The sequence below is a fragment of the Liolophura sinensis genome, chromosome 1, assembly GCF_032854445.1.
Source record: "Liolophura sinensis isolate JHLJ2023 chromosome 1, CUHK_Ljap_v2, whole genome shotgun sequence".
Classification (NCBI taxonomy): Eukaryota; Metazoa; Mollusca; class Polyplacophora; order Chitonida; family Chitonidae; genus Liolophura; species Liolophura sinensis.
This window is the reverse complement of record NC_088295.1, coordinates 20,990,720-21,010,953: the sequence shown is the minus strand read 5'-3', so window position 1 is coordinate 21,010,953 and position 20,234 is coordinate 20,990,720. Positions and strand designations below refer to the sequence as shown.

At 38.5% G+C, this 20,234-nt stretch overlaps 1 protein-coding gene across 1 annotated transcript in view; it reads left to right on the top strand.

Moving 5' to 3' along the window:
* The window catches only part of LOC135479196 (LIM domain-containing protein A-like), a 30,374-nt gene that overhangs the window by 6,560 nt on the left and 3,580 nt on the right, over positions 1-20,234 (top strand). Inside the window, exons 2-9 of the mRNA XM_064758985.1 lie at positions 137-203; positions 1,740-1,839; positions 14,116-14,683; positions 15,879-15,950; positions 16,235-16,394; positions 16,687-16,803; positions 17,446-17,649; positions 19,849-19,899. Of these exons, the coding sequence (XP_064615055.1) occupies positions 137-203; positions 1,740-1,839; positions 14,116-14,683; positions 15,879-15,950; positions 16,235-16,394; positions 16,687-16,803; positions 17,446-17,649; positions 19,849-19,899 (1,339 nt within the window). The remainder of the gene's footprint in view (positions 1-136; positions 204-1,739; positions 1,840-14,115; positions 14,684-15,878; positions 15,951-16,234; positions 16,395-16,686; positions 16,804-17,445; positions 17,650-19,848; positions 19,900-20,234) is intronic.

Here is a 20,234-nt window from a genome sequence, read left to right as displayed (position 1 = left end):
CTTAACACTCTATGTCAAGTTAACAAACTGTCCTTCTGTACAGGACACATGTAATTGCAGGCCTATGTATGTAATATGTATAGTAAAATGTTGAAACTGATCAATATTAAAATTGTGATGGTTTGCTACATTTTAGGGTGAAAGCCCACACACTGTGTACAAGGATGAGTGGATGAAGATGACCCGATACACCAAAACTAAAAGTAAGTTTCTTCAGGGATGTTTATATTTGTTCAAAGTTATTTAGATGTTAAAACAAAGATAGGCGAAGTCATTATTTCAGTAGATACATTTACATGCATATATGCAGGTGCATACATGAAGCCGTGTTCTGTAAGATTTTCTGTGTACAGTATAAGGGCTTGTGATAGAGTTTGCTTTCAAGCCTGCTCTCTCATTGCTATATTTGATAATACTAAACCCTTATATAGTAAATTTAAATTAGAATTTTGAAAGACTTTGTGAACTTTAAGATCAGTTCTGTCGGCAGATTACTTCAGCTTTGAAGTAGACCCCCAGCAATGAACCTTCCACATTGCAGACAGATACTTTGATGTCCCCTGAATCCATTCTGAGCATTTATAATGTCGAAAACAGAAGAAAAACAGCTTAATTTGGTTATCAATCATCAGAAAATCTACTCCGCTACGATCGAGCGTTGGTTAACCTTGTGGCATCACAGCAGTACATTCACCGCAGACATCTTGGTCTTCTCGGTGTACAACACAGACAGAAGGAAACAGTGGCTATACTTTTACAGATAATTTCAAGATTATTCCATGCCCAAGTGTGGATTGCGGACTGCCGTAACACAACACAGGATACTGTAAAGTTATATACATGGCCTAAAAATGGCACAGATTTACAAAACATGGACCAGATCTTGTCTGAAATGCCTTTTGAATACAGGAAACTCAATCGTAGTCGTACGAGACTTGCTCATTCAGCCATAACTTCTAAAAGAAAAGGCCAAAGGACGAGCCTATAATACCCCCGCAAACGGACATGACGTCCGGATTTTCACACCATGCATGCAGAAGTTGTTCAGCGACTTGGTTATTTGAAACAGCAGGCAGTAACATGAACTGTAGAGAGCCACTAGCCTTTGTCCCACAATAGCCATTAGACTACAGGTGATACTCCATAGCATGCCGTCCCGTGAAGCTTGTAACAGGAACCCAGACAAATTTTAAATTGACATTTCTATGTGTTACCAATGGCTATTTCCATTTGATATACTTCAAGCCCAATGCATGTTGACTACGCTTTGCAGGGCTTTTCAATACATATCGTTCACGGCATGACGTCACCTGGCCAAGGCTCTGGGGTCGACGAGATGAGCAGAGGGTTCAACTTTGATGGCATTTGTAAATGGAACTAGTTAACATAATAGTTTTTTTTTAAATGCAGTTTACAGACTGATATAGCATAAATATTGTGTTCAAGGAAAATTTAGTGTGAAAATATGTTGAGTTCTCCTTTAAATGAGGAAAAGGTCAATTTAAAAGTTTAAAACTAACTGTAAGCTAATAAACATCATGCTATACATTCAGGTGACACAACTTTTTACATCATTTCTTGCACTTCCCTGATATATAACTTTTCTACATGATGCCCAACACAATGCTGATTAACAATTTTATACACCATGCCATACATTTTGCTGATATGCATGCACAGTATTCAATCTTTTACATAGCAATGACTGTTATGACTCGCATATTATATTTTGGTTATAGGCACAGCATGTAAACAAAAATGTGGCAAACACCAGATCTGCTTGGTGGATCAAACTACAGGGGAATCGGACTGCTTCAGTAGGCGCAATTTTAAAGAAGGGTAAGTATTAAAACTCTTCATCAGTAACATACTGCATGCTTATTTTGACGTAATGAAGGTGCTTTGTCATGTTCAGGAAAATGACTTGTCAACTAATGTGAAATTATTGACTAAATGTGCGTGTATTAGCTCAACCAGGTTCCATAAACTGGCATTTGAAATAGTTGGAAAGTCCAGGAGCATACAGTTAGCATGTCAACATGAAGATGAAAGTTTTGTTAAGTAGAGTAAAATTTGGGGACATCATAGAACAACCTGATAACAATACTCATGAAAGCAGGTAGATTGCATATACATGTGTAATGCAGCAGTAAGTATATGACTATGGGGTAAGTGTATGTTAGTCACTGTTAGGGGTCCTTGCTGAATCATTCCGCTGTGTTGCTTGTGACCAAGCTAATGTGCCCCTGACCAAGATAATGTGCCCTTGATCAAGCTGATGTGCTCTTGACCAAACTAATGTGCTCTTGATTAGGCTAATGTGCCCTTGATTAGGCTAATGCGCCCTTGATGAAGCTAATATGCTCTTGTTTGGGCTAATGTGCCCCTAAACAAGATAATGTGTCCTTGATCAAGCTGATGTGCTCTTGACCAAACTAATGTGCTCTTGATTAGGCTAATGTGCCCTTGTTTAGGCTAATGTGCCCCTAAACAAGATAATGTGTCCTTGATTAAGCTAATGTGCTCTTGATCGGGCTAATGTGCCCCTGACCAAGATAATGTACCCTTGATCAAGCTAATGTGCTCTTGATCAAGCTAATGTACTCTTGATCAGGATAATGTCCCCTTGATCAAACTAATGTGCCCTTGATTAGGCTAATGCGCCCTTGATCAAACTAATGTGCCCTTGATCAAGCTATTGTGCTCTTGATCAGGCTAATGTGCCCTTGGTCAATCTAATGTGCCCTTGATTAGGCTAATGTGCCTTTGATCAAAATAATGTGCTCTTGATTAGGCTAATGTGCCCTTGATTAGGCTAATATGCTCTTGATTAGGCTAATATGCTCTTGGTCAAGCTAATGTGCCCTTGATCATGCTGATGTGCCCTTCATCAGGCTAATGTGCTTTTCATCAGGCTGATGTGCCCTTGATTAAGCTCCCAGTGGTTTGGCTGCAGCTTAAAGGTGGGGATTTCCTCCACCCATATTCCTGAATTCCTCAGTCTGTAATGATTCTTATGTATGTGAAATACAGAGAGTAACATAAAAACGCAATCAAGTAAACAAGTAAATATAAAGAAAAAGGTATTTATGTAGATGTTATTGTAATGTGTAAACGCAGACTGCAATAGATAAGATCTTATCTACATTGATGAAAAGTGTTATTCTCCTTCCCTATGCAAATTAAATGTCAGTGTAGCAGGAAAAACTAGTCCTAACCCAGAAGCTAGGAGTACATTGTAAGCCATTAGCAGAGGTTACCTCCCAGTTACTGCCAGGTCATGCATAGTAGGTATCACTGAACACATTAATGAGAAGTCAAAACACTTCAGCTTGACAGATACTTGGTTTTGTGCTTTGTCGTTAAGAACGCACTAAAGCATACTTCCGCTCTGGTCTGGTTGATCATTGGCAGGTGTAGATGCCTGGTCATCATCTCTGGAGCATGATTAGTTTGGCCAGAATGGAAAAAAAGAAGTGCAATGCTAGCAGCTCCAGACAACAGTGTGCTTGAAGGCCATATTCAATTTGATGTGAGAAAACTGCACTGACTAGCGAACTGTTTAAGCTCTCCATGCATGCGTCATGTAGAGAAGGAACACAGACAAATACTAAACTTTCTCAAGGAAAACAGTTTTATATGGAGGATTAAAATGTGGTAGTTTTTTTTTTGTACATATGTGTCATGTGTACAAATTGATCAAACACAAGCTGTGTTGTTTGTTTTATGAAGTGCAAACCTTAGCTCTCTAATCCTGGTTGGAGGCTCTCACCTTGCCAGTTCATCTAGAATGCTGATCCACAGGCCCTGTTCTTGTACAACTTTGTACATGAAGGTGTCTAACATTCCAATAAGCATACTGCTTAATAACAGAAAAAGCAAGTTATCACCCAAGTCATTGTATTCCAGCTTGTGACACGTAAAAGTTTCTTTGTTCTATATGCTAATGCTAGTGGACTGATCTTGATATGAATTACAGTTTACTTCTTTATAACACAGATTCTTTGTGCTGTAGGCTGCAGTTTAGCAGGACTCACATGAAAGCTTGTGTAGACAGTTTATCCCTGATTGAACACTGACATTTTCCCCACACGTGTTGCTGCAGACACATGGCCTCAGGCTGCTGGATGGTCTTAGTGATCCAGCGTCAGTTTCACATGGCGATATTCTGTGGCATGGACAAGGGTAAAAAAAAATGTCATTTTTACCGCTTAGCTTGTGTCGTACCCAGAACTTCAGTGTCAACATTCAATGACAGGAAGAGCAGTGTTAGGGGTGGTGCCTCAAAATGTATCAAGCTCAGGTTTTGCCGACATGTAGAGTAAAGTAACACAAGGGGATGTTCCATTATTAATGCACATTGTGCGTTTTAATTGTTGTAAATTATAAAATTCATGACTTATTGTATTGTGTATTAGAATCAATGTAAAAGTAAATGTTGGGGATAGTATCTCAAAAATGTGGCATGTACATGTATTTAGCTGAGGTTTTGCACACATATAAAGCTCAACCCATCTTTGGTGCACTTGGGGCATATTAATTACTGTAAATTATAAAATTCACCACTACAGTGCTATATGTATTGATCCGATTCATGTGTTCGAGTTTTTGGGTTGATTTGGTATCAGTTCTTAGTTTCCAGATTAGTATCAAATTTTCATGCTTTTAATTAAGTGTTATTTTCCATTGAAAGCATGTAGTTAGAACTATCAAGCCTACTATTGACAGGATTTCACCCTATGGTTGTCTGTATGTAGTGTTCAAGACAGTTAACGGAAGGTGGGCAGTTGTGATACAAACAGCAGCTACTTTATTGCAGGATTTTCTGTGTAACATCACACAGAGAATGGCTTTGTTCGTTAAATGAGTTATCTTAACTTATGTAGTATTTCTAATTTCTGGCAATTAAAACATGACATGTATGTACATTTACAGAGATGTTTGTAGATTATCAGGACTATATGTGATGAGTAAATATAAGTAAGTACAGCTCATTTCACCAGCTGGTGAGAATACAGGTCGAGTGTTGCTTTATCTTGTTGGTATCTGAATGTCTGTTGGTGTGAGAAGGGAAGTTCAGAGGGATAACCCCAGGTGGTATATTCCCAGTGGCTTGACCTGAGCAGCCATACCTGAAGGTGGAAGTTACAGCAATGCATTAAAAACTGACCAAAATTCTTTATTTAGAAAACATCCTTTATCAGTTGACACCCCAAATATTCACTAGTATGGCATGGTAGATACTAGTAACGTTGAAAGGCTAGTCAGAGTGAGTCATGGGCAGCGACTGAGATCTGTTGTATGGGCTTGTGTAGTAATTACTCAATTTACCGATAATGTACCACCGTGAGGCAATACTTAACTCTAATGAGTGGCTGGAATGTTACCCATCCCTGATAAAACTCTGCCCCCCACCTCCCACCCCCATGCACTATACAACTCAGGGCAGCAATTAAATTTGCTTTAACAATTGCGCTTCTTTACTCTTTAAACCCCATGTCTTGGTGCTACAACTTTGAATGTCTATTTAGTAATCCATCTATGGCACTCTGAGGTCATGGAGCCCCCTTCCCTAGGGTAAGCAGCATTTGGACACTCGTCTAATGTGCTGGGGTAACCTTTTAAAACTGTTATGTATTCAGCAAGTCACTTTCACGGATCTGTAACCTTCAGACCCATCTCTAGATGACCCAAATTGCTGAGATCTCATCTATGGCAATCTACAGTTATGGAGCATGAGCTCACTAATGTGCTGTCATAGTTGGATCCACATACTAATTTCATTCCAATGCCATTCCGAGTCCTTCTTTGATGTCCCCGACAGTTTGAAGAACAGATCCTTGGTGATAATATCCTTCAACCCATGTTGAGTTACAGCTAAACTACATAAATAGTTTATCCCATAAATGTGATCCAGAACATGGGATGAACGAGGTGGGATAACTATTGTATCCGTCTTTTGTCAACATTGACAGTTCAGTGATAAAAATCAGCCAATCAAATGCTCCACCGGCATCAAACTACTTTGTTTTACTACGTAACTTTGTTATCTTCATGGAGTGCAAACATCCAAGATATGTTGACTGTATAACCATAGATAAGTAAAACTGATGTTGGCTCTGAAGTGTATGAATATTCTTGTCTGGTATGTTTAGGCGCATTACAGCTAGCATTCTCACGCACGAAAACGCAAGACAATCTAATCTCCCTGTTTAGAGGCATGGTTTTGTACTTTTTTTATCTCACTGTTTCATGTACATGATAAAATGATCCTCCAACTCAAGGCGCTGTAGTATCAAATTCATTAAACGAGAGTTACAAAATTTTCTTTGTTTCGAGGATCTCATTATTAAATTTGATATTACAGGGTCATGAGTTGGAGACCCTATGTATATCCATATCATCCTACATCAATGCAAGGACTTCTTCCAACGTGTGTTGACACCTCAGGCTTACTAAGAATACCTCTATCCATCAGCTAGTATCCAAATGTTACAACTGCTTGTGTCACCCCCCTTGAAGACCAAGATATTAAACTCCATCAGCAAGATGAGATCATATTGCTTCTGATGTTTTCCCTGGTTCTGCTCTTTAATCAGTGGTCATCAGTTAGTTCTGAGATCCTTTAGCTGTTATTGACCAGCTGGTGTGATCAGCTGTGCAGACAAACCGGCCTCTTCTGATCCAGATGGAATGTGGTCAGAATTACTAGCTGTTCCCATGTTCTGGTCGGCTCATGGAGGCCATTGATTTGTTGATGTTGATAAGGGATCTGGGCAAAGGGGTTCTCCAGACAGCCTAACCCTAAGCGTATTGATTGGTGCTGGTCTTCTGCTACTCTGCCTTCATCAGTCCTAATCTAAGTGGTTTTACAAAACCAGGCTGTGTCTATCATTTACCAGAATGTAACAGAGCCTGGTGGGTAAAGATTTATTGCTTGCAGCTTAAGAGCACCTGATTTCTCATTGAAGTTCTTGGAACTGGCAGATACATGATTTTAACCTTGTGTACAACTTTGCTGGAAAAACCTTGAAAAGAGCTACTGGCATCTTCACATTTTGTTGGTAGCTGCCTTTGGTATCTTTGCTGTGATAAAATCATAAGGAGTCCTTTGCTCTTTATTATTGAACCATTGACAGGCTTTTAAAACCAAATCTGATTTGATTCTAGCTGGTGAATAATTTTGGTTGCCATCTTTAGTTTACCGTTCATGTTTCACATTATGTTATAATAATATTTTTATTTATTGAAGGTAGGTCAGTCCGTTTACATTGAAACTGATCTTTCCTAAGGCCTTCGCAGAGAAAATCAACTTTATTAAGCTTTGCTGTGTATATGTACCAATGTTGCTTTTAGAGGCTCTAATTCTGTTCAGATTTAGTCGTCACCAAGTTAGTTAGGATAAAGTATTTGCTTGTTGAATACTATGAACATTAGTTGACTACATAACACTTTTGTGTCATGTGATTTCAAATAACCTAGGGGTCTTTAGATACACACCTTTGAATTTAATTATGGGATGAGTTAATGTGTTTTTGTGACCTAAATTAGGATGCATCAGTAGACTGTACATCAACATGTAGTGCAATGTGCGTGTCTATATATATATACATACATGTACACGCATCTCTTAGACCACATTGAGTCTTGATAAGGTCACGATTGTATAATAGGTTATACAGCATTTCCCTGTGACACAAATATGACATGCTTGCAGACTAGACAGCTATCAGTTGTAATGACTCTGATTAAGTAAGAACTATTCGTGTTAATTGTTACATTCATAATTTGTGTTTACAGCCTTCCCTCTAGATTGCTGTGTCCACATATAAACCCCCCCCCCTGCCACACCGTGTAACTGCATGTAGTATTCGTCTAGTCATTAAGTCCAGAGCTAAGGAACATATGTAAGATATTGTCATTGCTCACTTTGCATATGGAATTTTTGGAGTACAAGACATTGCACTTCCTTGAGTCCTCATTTGCCCACCAATAGGATGACTGATTGTTGAAAGGCTGAAGATGCCTTTTTGTGGTGTACTCTTTGTATGTCAAAACAACCTATTCTCATTGGATATGGATTTAGTCTGACATCAGTACAAAACTGCATAGTATATTTGTTACAAATTTGTGATCTTTGGTCAACATATCCTACCTTTCTTACGTCATTATAAGATTATTCATTTCGACATATTCCAGGCTTTGTGTGTATTGCAGTGGCTTTATGTTAAATATAGTTTGTGTACATGACAGTAATGAATGCTGTATTTTAATAGTGTATTTCTCTGAGATAATTGTACATGTATATAATGTATTTTATGCCTTCCTGTCACTTGAGGGCATGAAACTAAGTCTTCAGTATTATTAAGTATGTAATTACATGTGCCTTAGGTCTTAATGTATGTGTAGTTCAGACCCTGTAAATGAGGGACCCTGAATTAGGATTAACAGTGTAATTTCCCAGTTCATACACACATGTAGCTGCAAGGCTGTGAATATTTGTTATATGCCTCCCTATAGTGCCCAGCTCAGCTTGTCAGACCCAAATCAGTGATCATAATCCTCTGAGTCAATCCTCAACTCTCAGGGGGTCTGTCAGGGAGTTACGGTTCCAGCCACTTGTATCTGGCATTCTATTTATTTAGTTGCTATTTGGTTGTTATTCATTAAATTTTGTTTGTCTGCGCTATTCTATATGTGCTTCTTCAAACCCTTAAAACAGAAGGTATTCCAGACAAAACACGTATAAGGCACAATAACGCAAAGGGATTTTCCATTGAGTTGATGCCCTGTATTTCTTTTAGTGACTGTAAATTACAGAAGGATTCCTGATCATCACATCTCTATGAAGTGTCCTAGTTTTAGGTAGTAGAATCCATGTTAAGGCAATTTATGCCTTGTCCTGAAGTTTTACGCTCATGTGTCTCCTACAGGTGAGCTGTTTGGTAGCCTTGCTACCAAATCTATTTTTATTATTTTGGGTTGGACCTACATTCACCAATAGTGATAATGGTGGTTACATGATCTGTGATACATTTCCTCTACTCATAAGCCTGGCTGCTATTACATAACTGAAAAACTAATGAAAATGGCATGAAACACCACTCATATGTATAAGTAATCTTTGACATGAAGGGTAATGTGTTAAGGGAGAGCTTTGTCTTGTCTAAATTACAGTGTGTAAAATGACACATTTCCAGGATTTTCCCTATATCAGACAGAATAATGACTCAGCAGACATGACATTTCAAAATGATGTCTTAATGATAGATGTACATGTATATCTTAATGCTCTTGTTGGTCATCAGGCTTTGGTGACAACAGTCTATCAACAACTCTTGTTCCTTTATGGTTAATTGTCTTCCACCATTGTGGCACCAACGATGGATGGTGAACCCCCTGCTACCCAGGTTTCCTTCCCACGTAAAACCAACTACTATCAGACATTCTTGAATATGGTGTTAAACAACAATGAAATAAAAAAAAATAATGGGTGACAAATATGCATATTCTGTTTGTACAGCTGTTCCAGCAACTTACAGGGTATGTCCACCTAGTCATCCATCTGTTAAGTCATTATTATTATTATTATTATTATTGTTACCCTGTGACTGCTGAAAATGGTACTCGTTGCTGCTGCACTTGGCACTCAGCACTGAGAAGTGTGTCTTCGACATGGTATTTCAGTGACGGCATTCACTTGCCTTTCTGCAAGAAGACGCAGTATAAGTACGTGCAACTGATGACTCCACGTCGTCATATGATTGAAAAATGATTGAGTACAACATAAAACTCAGACCCTACATATACATTATGATGATCAGTTACATGTAGAAATGTTAATTTGTAGCCATGGGACTGTCGAGGTGTGCAAGCAGTGTTTCATGTTCAGTATTGTAACCTCAGATAATAACTTCAGAATTACAAATCCAGATTTTGAGCATACAAAGATTTGGCAGCAGGCCTCATGTAGTATTTTGTTTTCTTTGAGGGAACAGAAGCAATCTGAATAGTTACTTGGAAGAAAATCAGCAGGAAATGCAGACAGATCAGATGAGAAGGCCATCTGGTTTAATTCTGTAGGCAAATCAAATTATCCATTGATTTTCTAGAATTTCTCAATTACTGCCTGATTTTTTTATTGTTTTTGTAAAGTTTACACCCGACACAGAAACCCTTCTGTGCTGTCATCATTGATCTAGAACAACACAAATGAGTCGTTCTTATTTCCAGAGAAAAATGGTGGCATTATCACAATGTAAACTGATATGAAAGGATTGTTATCAGGTAGTTATGTCAAATTGAGGGACTCGATTAATAAGTCATTGCTTGTGGTGATTTTTCTGCATTGCCTGAATTTGTGTGTAGGATTTTTGTAACACTGACATGGTACACTATTGTCAGAAAATGTAAAGCCAGTCCCAGTGAGTCATGGCTCATTACACATGTAAATCCAAAAGCCTACATGTCCCTTACTATAAAACTGTTCAGTAGGACGTTATTTGTGCTGAAGAGCTGTTTGAACAGAATGTGTGCTCTGGGCTGAAATATTCAGGGCTTTCTTTTCTCTGATTCCTACATATATATATACAAGTATATACAGTCAAGTTTTATGTGTATGTATTGATAAGTTCAAGTCGTAAAAAAAGTATCCGAATGAGGGCAGTGGCCTGCACCAAACAGAATTTGATAGGGACAGACTGTTTAGTATAGGACAGAATGGCCATGTAAATAACGTGTAACTTTTTCAATAATGTGACATCTTTAATTTCATTCCATTGTGTCCTGCACCAACTTAAAATTATTTCGAAATTAAAGTTTATGATGGTAGTTGTGAACTCTCACAGTTAGTCCCCTCTTCCATTTTGGTATTATATAAAAAGACGATCAAAGACTCATGTTTGACTTCCTGTTGTGGGAATGCAATACACTTGTCCGATGATGTAGATGTAAATAGAACGGACTGGTCTATTGTGAAATGGGATGTTTTCGTTGATTGAAATGCATGGTTAGATATCACATGCCAGGTGAAATGGTAGAACTTCTCGTGACATCGTTAATTTAATTCCATCTTCGGAGAAAGCTGTTGTGACATAATGACGTCACAGAAAGATTAAACATATGTAACCAGTGTAGACTATAGCTTAACCGCGGGAACACAAAACAATCTTACACTTAAGTCAAAATTTCGTTCATTATACTTTTACAATAACTTACTCAGAATTTACGTTCTCAAGCGATATTTTGATCTTGTTATGTAAGAAATAACAATTTTAAAGTGATTTGAAGTTTTGACTTAGACTTTCTGATCCTGGAGCCTGGTTCTCATATAGAACCAGGCATGGTCCAGTTGACCTATGAGACGGTGTACTGCCAGTCAGCACTAGTGGAGTTAAGTGTTCAACTTTCCTGTTCAACTTATAGTCTGCAATGTCATGAGAACACTTGAGTGTCTAGGTATGACAACCAATCTTATGGCGGACGATTTGTGACTTAGTATTTTGATTCATGGTGAGGGTAATTATGACACAACCAGATTGAACATATGCACTAAACAGTGTGTGCTAGACGACATGTAAACAACACATGGCAGCGGTGGGCACATTTCACAATGACGAGTGGGTCATTGTCAAAGATTACAAGCGTACTTGTACCTACAAGTGTTTCACCGTTCAAAACAATTCATATACTATTTCCAACAGCTGCATTTGATGCTTGTTTGAACTGAAATCAGTGACCATATTGGCAGGTACCCCTTCTGTTTAGAAGCATTAGTTTCGTCTGGTGTGGATATTTAAAACAACTCCAGGATCTTGTAAGGCTACGTGTGCATCATATGGGGGTGAAAATGGCGAATTTTTCTTACTTAATTTCTTATTACCCACATTAGTTGTTTTGGGCAGGGTTATAGAATAGAAATGATGTTCCTGGTGGATAAGGTTAATAACATCACTTCTTAAATTTAGATGAGGTCTTTGTGTGGTCTGCAGTACTGTCTGACCTACTCTAGGTCTCTCTTACATCAGGTCTATTCTCAGATTTTATTCACTACCTTGTCCCGCCATAATTATGAAGGTAACATGATAGTGGTGTTGGTTTTTTTTTTTTTATTACCAGTGAGTAGGCGCAAACCTGCTGATCAGGTGACTGAGTTTGACCTGTACAGGGGGATAAGCTGCTATGCCTGTAAGAGATCACCCTCTGCACACAGCTATAGCCCTTAGGAACAGCAAGTGTATGGTGTCTTGTTAGAGTTTGACATACTGCATTCCCCTGGCGCTGCACACCAGAAAAACTGACAACAACAATTGTTGTGTGAGAAGTGCATAGACGGTGATGAAATTATTACCTGTACTGAAGAGTGAAACCCTGCAGGGAAATAATGACTAAATGAGATAGGGTTAAGACTGCTCTGACAGTATTTCTGCCATTATGGGGGTGAGAACATACCAGAACCAAGATACAGTTTATTTACGACTTTTGACGGGAAAATTCAAAATCAGAGGAGGGGGAAAGCACGTAAAACGTAAATTTTGTTATTTACTTGTAATCTACTAGTTTCAGCTGACACTTGGTTGCAGGATAGTAGAAAATCACTGAATACAGTAGGTCAGATATTGTGTGATGACTTCTATTTTGATACTGGAGAGTTTTAATACTTTGTAGCTTTTCTTGCTAAAATCCATACTGGGTGAAACTTGTGAAACCAGGTTTTGTGAATGTGCATTTTCTAGTTTAATGTTAGCAAGGAAGTATATGTATATGTTAAGGCCTGTATGATCAGGAAAGAAGTCAAATGGTGTCAGTCATTGTTGAAGGTTTAAGTATGTGGGTGTTCCATTGCAGCTTTACTGGGAATGCACCAGTCATTTTGTGTGAACCTGGGTTGAAGATTAGTTTTGTCAGGTTATACAAGTAGAACAGGATATGCATAACCTTATGTGCCAAGGTCATGTTCTATCATCCATAGCTGATCATTACTTCCCGAGCCCTCGTGTACTCTGCATGAATACATGACAATAAGCTTAGGCAGGTGATGGGTATCATTTTAGCACATGTTTTAGTCATTAGTATCAACAAGTTTCTTATTTCCTTTTTTGTCGAAACCTGAAAAAAAAACTGTGGACATCTGTGTTTTTGGAATGATCATAAGTTACACGCCCCTAGCCCTGTATGCCAACCTGTGGTAAATAGCCCAACCTTGATGTGCTTTCTTTCATCTCCGTGGTTTGTAGCATTATATCAATGTAAAGCTTGTGTAAGATGGCTTTTCTCCCTCGTGGTGGCCGTATTTGTGAGTGGCTGTGTCTTTTTGCTGCCCGCATAGCGGGCTGGTGTAATGGAGCATCTGTGCTGTTTCACCTTTCTGTCTGATCTAAGCTGTAGGCTGTGAACCCGTGTTTAAGAGATGAAGCCGCGGTCTGTCCAATCCTTTTCATCCATCCATCCTCGATACCCAGGCTTTGACATCCAGCTAAAGGATGAGATATGTTCAGCTAATGGCTGCCTTAATGACTTCTCACGCTCAAACAATACCAACAGCATAGTATTGATTCTGGCGTCTAGCTCCATCAAAAAACGACCTGCCAAACTCAGTTTAGTCCTAGATGAATTTTTTCTGCCTGATTTGTTTTTTTGCCCGAGCTATACAATAACATTTGTAAATATATAATGATAATTTGTCATTGGAAACTGGACACAAACCAGCAGTGTTCCAATATTTATCAATGTTTCTATGTGCCTAACCTTTAGAAATTTCAATTAAAACATAATTGTCATCAAGTGAAGCATTGTTTTCCTACAGTGTGTTAATTTAACTGGAGATCTGTGTTTCATTATCCTGTGTGAGCAAAGGGAGGTAAGAGGCATATGTTCTCTGGGATATGACATGGGCATTTTCGAATGGACAGATATTGTAGCATAATTGTATTTGCTTCCAGCAGGGCATTATGTTCACTGTTCTGGAAATAGGCCCAGACAACATTTATATTTTTAATTGCCCAAAAATAGAATGATGTGAACAGGTTCATTTAGCTTATTAATTTATGGTCAAACTTATTGTAACTCAGGATCTTTTAAAGTTTTGTCTCATTGCCCTTTTTTATTTTCTTACAGTCGTCGTTTGTTTCGCAAGTTTGGAAACCATGATGTCAAAGGACTGAAAAAGAGTATTGAGGATTATTCCAAGCATCATCAGAAATCAACAGACAAACGCAAGCATCACCACAAACTACACAAGGATCACCATCAGCACATAGAGCACCCCCAGCACAACAAAATAGACTCACCCACACAGGTAAAGCAGCAACATGCTCCTGATGTGAACCACGTAGAACACAAGGACCACAAGCAGAACAAGGACCACAAGCAGAACAAGGACCATCCCCAACACAAGAGCCATCCCCAACACAAGAGCCATCCCCAACACAAGAACCATCCTCAACAAAAGAGCCATCCCCAGCACAAGGACCATCTACATCACAAGGATCAAAAGCAAAACAAAGAGCATTCACATCACAAGGAACACCCAGAGCACAAGGAAAAGGAACATGAGAAGCATCTGAAACACAAGGAAGACTCTCATCAGAAACCAGTAATTGTTAATAACCATAGCGGGCCTCAGCCAAAGTTGGAGGCTGTGGAACTTCATGCCCAGCTTACACCTAATGTTATCCATGGTCATGTGAGTAATGTGTTTAGGATCTCTCAGCCTCAGTATTTATCGTAAGTCAGTCGTAGATCTGGGGATCAATCCCTAGGACTTAAATGTTGGTAACGATAGTGCTAGCTTGCTTATCATTTGGTAGCAGAAGAGGAGGCCAAGTACTGGTTGGCCTAGCCACAATGTTAGGTGACTGGATGGGGTGTCATGTCTCGTGCCTTTGGTGTGATGATTCAGTGAGGTAGCTCTATAAATATGTTGACAGTTAGTAAGGCCTGATCATTATCATTGGGGGGAGTACACTGAAATCACCCTGCCTGCCTGGATATGCTATTTTGTCCATGCATCTCCTCCCAAACTACTGTGCCGATTGTAATGAAACCTAAATTGTATCTTGCCTATCACCTGAACTTGTACATGATTAAGTGTAAGGGCAATCAAAAATGTATTTTCATGCTTATGCCCATTTAGGTCTTTGCGTAACAGTGCTTTCCATGTATTCAGATTTTGTCCATGCATAATCCTCTCGAAGTGTGGCGCCGATTTTGATGAAACTCACCATACACCTTGCATATCGTTTAGGTCTTTGCGTCATAGTGCTTTTCCATTTATTCAGATTTTGTCCATGCAACTCTTCATAAGTACTGAACCTGTGGCCATAAATCTTGGCATACATCTTCTCTAAAATTTAAACTTGTGCTATTTAAGTTTAATGACAAGTAGGTAATTATTTTCATATTTACTTCCGTTCATGTACTTAATGCAATAATGGATTTTCATGTACACTGTGTTCTCCTCTGATTTGTACATTTCTCCATTGGGAGTAGTAGTGGAATCAATGTACAAATGGCCCATGAAAAAATCTATATGAAGGCAAACAAAGCAACATGACATCCTGTAACTTTTTTAAAGATTGATTTAGTTTTCTTTCTTTTATTTTTGGAAATGTCGTGGGATGGAATGTTAGTATTTCAGACATCAGAATTTCAGTTAAAAATGACTTTAAACCCAAACAGAGAAATCTTTATACACAGATTTTTGCCTGAACACTGACACCTTCTGTTTCCAAAGTGTTTTGATAATGTGTATCAGTATGAACCTGTGCACTTTATAAAATTCAATGAATTTTGGTTGAAGGTAAAATTTTGTGAATTTTATCTAAATTATTAAAAAAAAAGGATGAATGTGTAATCTGAAATTGTCCCTTGATCTTCAGATTGTACCTTCTGACAGGGATGAGGCACGAAAAGCACTGGATGCTAAGGTTTCCATCCACAAGTCTGTACAGGTAAGATTATGTTAACCCAGCAAGCCCAGAGATAGTTAGATGCTTCTCTGAATTCAGACATTAGTACCATTGGCTAACTGAAAGGAAATGTAAAATAAGGAAAAACCACAAAATTGAGATGAGTAGCCATCTTTTTTAACCATGATGGTGGCCTGCTGATTAATTTGAACTCATTTTATCTTGAAATGTATGCATCAGATGTTAAACATCAAGTAATATCAAACATTCCGTTTGGGTGACATAACAAAGAAATAAGTGTATAGCCCTGAACTGATTTTTTCCAGAAAGCAGCTATTAAGCGACTGATGAGACCAAGCCAAGACCATCACCTTGGAAAACCTGGGAAAAGTCATTTAAGAAACAGTCATCATAAAGGTCACAAAGTCCACCATCATAAGCATCATGGGAAACACAGTCAGTCACACAAAGGCACCAAACACCATGGTGAGTTGTTGTTGTCACTTGTCAGTGGTATTCAGTAATATACATGTCATTGGGCAAGGATATTTTATATAGCATGGTAACCCAGTTCTTCATTGTCACTGATTACATAAATTTTGATGATGGAGAAATAAGATAGATGTTAGATGGTTCCTGAATAGTTCTGTAGGCATGCTGAAAACAGTAATTCTTAATACATACACTTTCTCCGTGTTTTATCAAATTTTGATTATAAAGAAATCATAAAATTAATTGGTGATCTGTGTGTTTCTTTATTGGTGCTATATTGTTGCAGTTTGTACGAAGAAAGAGTTGGATGTGATGAGTAAAAGACTTACCGGCTGGTTTGCACTTCTTCATGCTCGCAGAGAAGAGAACACCCACCTTAAGATTCCCATTCATAAGCATGACCGTGAGTTCTTCGCAAAATTCAAGTTTCTGTTGACATTCCTATACCCCAAGCACTCACTCACTCTATCGATATGAAGGCTTGATGATGGAATATGTACATGTGGCTCTCACCAGTAATGATTGAATGAGCGACATGAAACATTCGGTGAATAATGGTTGAATCAACATTTGTGGCACTTCCTGAATATTGATGTAATAACCATGTGTGGCATTCACCAGTAATAATTGAACAAGCAACGTGACACTCAGTGAATATTGATGTAATAACCATGTGTGGCATTCACCAGTAAAAATTGAACAAGCAACTTGACATTCAGTGAATAATGATGGGATAAGCATGTGTGGCATGTGCTAATAATGACTGAACAAGCATCATGAGACACTCGGCTAGTAATGATTGAACAAGCATGTGTGAAACTCAAGCCAGTCTCACAGTGAGTGTGTTGACCATTACAGCTCTTTTTATTGCAAAGGTGACTAGGGTAATTGTTAAAATTCTGCCAAAGTATAAAGCCACTAATTTGCGTATTTTCTCAGTTATTTTAGCTCTATTTTACACTTAGGAAGTGTAAGTCATTCCTGTGTGATGCCAAAAACATAGGGTTGATATTAGTGAGATCCTGTTATTGCTGATACTTTGCAGATAAGTGTGACTGTCAGGAGACCGCTGTATGGGCTCTGCACCAGTTTGACCTTAACGGAGACAACCACCTGAACCACACAGAGGTCAAGCATCTGGAGACCAATCAGAATGAACCCTGCCTAAAACCATTCATAGAGTCCTGTGACCAGAACCTGGACAGTCTTCTCTCCAGGAAGGAATGGTGCTGCTGTTTTGCCGAAACACGTATGTAATGACCAATGTTCATGAGACACAAGTCTGGTTTTGGTATATGGTTCAAGAACTTTGAGCCGTCGTATAACTTAATTATTTTTGAGCAGGGCAGAAAACATTAATCAAATAAAATAAATAAACCAAGAACTTTGATCTTTCTGTATCTATACAGTTATGCAGATTTGTAGTTCATTAGCTTATGGTGTAGCATTGTTCTCAGCATCACTCCAGTCAGTTAACAAAGATGTTGCCTCTTAGTAGGCCAATATCACTGTTCACTAGCATCAAAATTAACAATTATTAAGCCTGTGGCATGTGGATTGAAGGCAGGTCTACCACATAAGAGGCAGCCATCATAACCACTTGGCCATCACAGTGTGGTCTCCACAAACTAAACCTATAATACCTATTATGTGATAACATTTATCAAGAAAGGGTCTGGTTTGAAACAGCTGCATGCATTATATATTAGCAAGTTTTAGCAAGATAACATCCACATTGTGTCAATAGTGATTCATAATGTCGTTGATATGTCAGTAGATATCATAGAATTGGGGCTTGCACAATTTGTCGATAAAATTTCCTGTTCAACTTGAATTGAATTGATCAAAGTCAGGGGCCGGTTTCATGATACGCACTTAGTTAGGTAAGCCCTTGACTACCATGGCAACGTATGTCATAGAGATATAAAGTGCACTTAGCTAAGCTGTACTTAACATTAAGTACGCTTCATGAAACCAGCCCCTGGTGTGTCAGTCCGAATTACAGACATTTCGCATTCAATACTTTTGTGAGTATCCAAGTCAACCCTCAGAGAGGCCAGAATTTTTTCAAATGATAGATTGGTATATAGTCAGGAGTCAAAAAGTTTGGTTATTCACTTGTTTTGAAGATCTCAAAATAAGTGATGAAGCTCAAATTGAGCCCAGGTCACCAGGAAGATGACTTTGTATCATGCAAATATTCATAATTTCAGACTCATAATTGATTGATTGTTGTATTTGATCTGCTTGCATGTTATTTTACAGCAATATAAATGGGACCTAATACATTTCACACCTTAAGTCTTTTTGCATGGAGGCCTCCGTGGCTCAGTCGGTTAGCGCAGCGTAATAACCCAGGAGCCTCTCACCAATGCGGTCGCTGTGAGCTCAAGTCCAGCTCATGCTGGCTTCCTCTTTGGCCATACCTGGGAAGGTCTGGCGGCAGCCTGTGGATGGTCGTGGGTTTTCCTGGGGCTCTTCCCGGTTTCCTCCCACCATAATGCTGGCCACCGTCATATAAATGAAATATTCTTGAGTACGGCGTAAAACACCAATGAAATAAATAAATGCACGACCTTAATTTTTGAGGATGTCATCATTCTGATAAGCTCAAAGTATCAAACGTTTTAATCCCTGAATTGAAGTGATATATAAGGGTTATCAGCTGAGCTTGAGGTGTTTGATTGCGATTGTACACCTGGTTAGTATATAATAGAGTGTTTTATATTGTGTTCAGTTTCAAGGAGCAGTTCTTAGGACATGCTTTGGCGTCAGAAACAATGTTGATTTCTCCCCCCCCAAAAAAGCCTTATTAGTAGAAGGCAGTTTGGTTTCTTTAGATATGTACAGTATTGATGTGTGTAACGCTACACCAAATTCAAAACCTGCATGAAATCTACATAAGTTGGCACTTTTCACAGTGATTAGAAGTCCACATAAAAATACATACTCCGAAACTATGAGTTTAGATCGGACCTCAAAAACAAATAGAATGATGATTAAGAATGTCCACATATTGTATTTGGATTTCACTCTTTCTGCCTATTTTACATAGGACAACAACCAACTCATTATGATGACACTCAAAGCGCAGGGGATATACAGAACATACAGTATCAAGACAGTAAACTAATTATATCTTATTCTCTTGTAAGACAATGGTATTGGCTAGAACATAAAGAACCTTTTTAAATTCCTGTATTGTATCTGAATTGTTCCATACTTGTAAAACATTTGTCCTGTGTTTCTGCTCAGTAGCACCTGTTGGCCTGCAATTGCTTACGGATAACTTCTTAAAGTTGTCTGTAACTGTTATCAGTGTTGTGGCAGCCAAATTTTCGAGTAGTTACTGCCCTTTTACTGCATGTATTTGCTTGTCCCGTTAACCAAACTTAGCAATACTACCACCAGTTGCCCCAAATTTGTAAATGTTCAATCTGAATTTCAGAGCCTCCATGTCTTCAAAGAAAACAAAGTCTTCAGCATCATCATTTATTAGGTAAGACACATTTACTTTCCCTGCCGTGCAGCATAGACACATAAGGTCAGTTTTGTGTGTTAGATGCCAAAATTTTAAATGATGAATTTCTTCTTACTTACTAATGAGTATAAGTTTGCTAAGGGTCAGTGTTTTTCCGTAGGCATTTTTTGATGTCAAGATTGTTCATTATGGTTTAAAGTAAGAATCAAGTAACAGAAAAATATTAGATATTACAAACATTATGAATTTGATCATACAGTTTCGGGTGTGGTTGTCAGAGACATAAATTTGTCATCTGTCACATACTGCCATCTGTATTCACTGTGTTCATTGCTCACTGAACCCATTTTGGT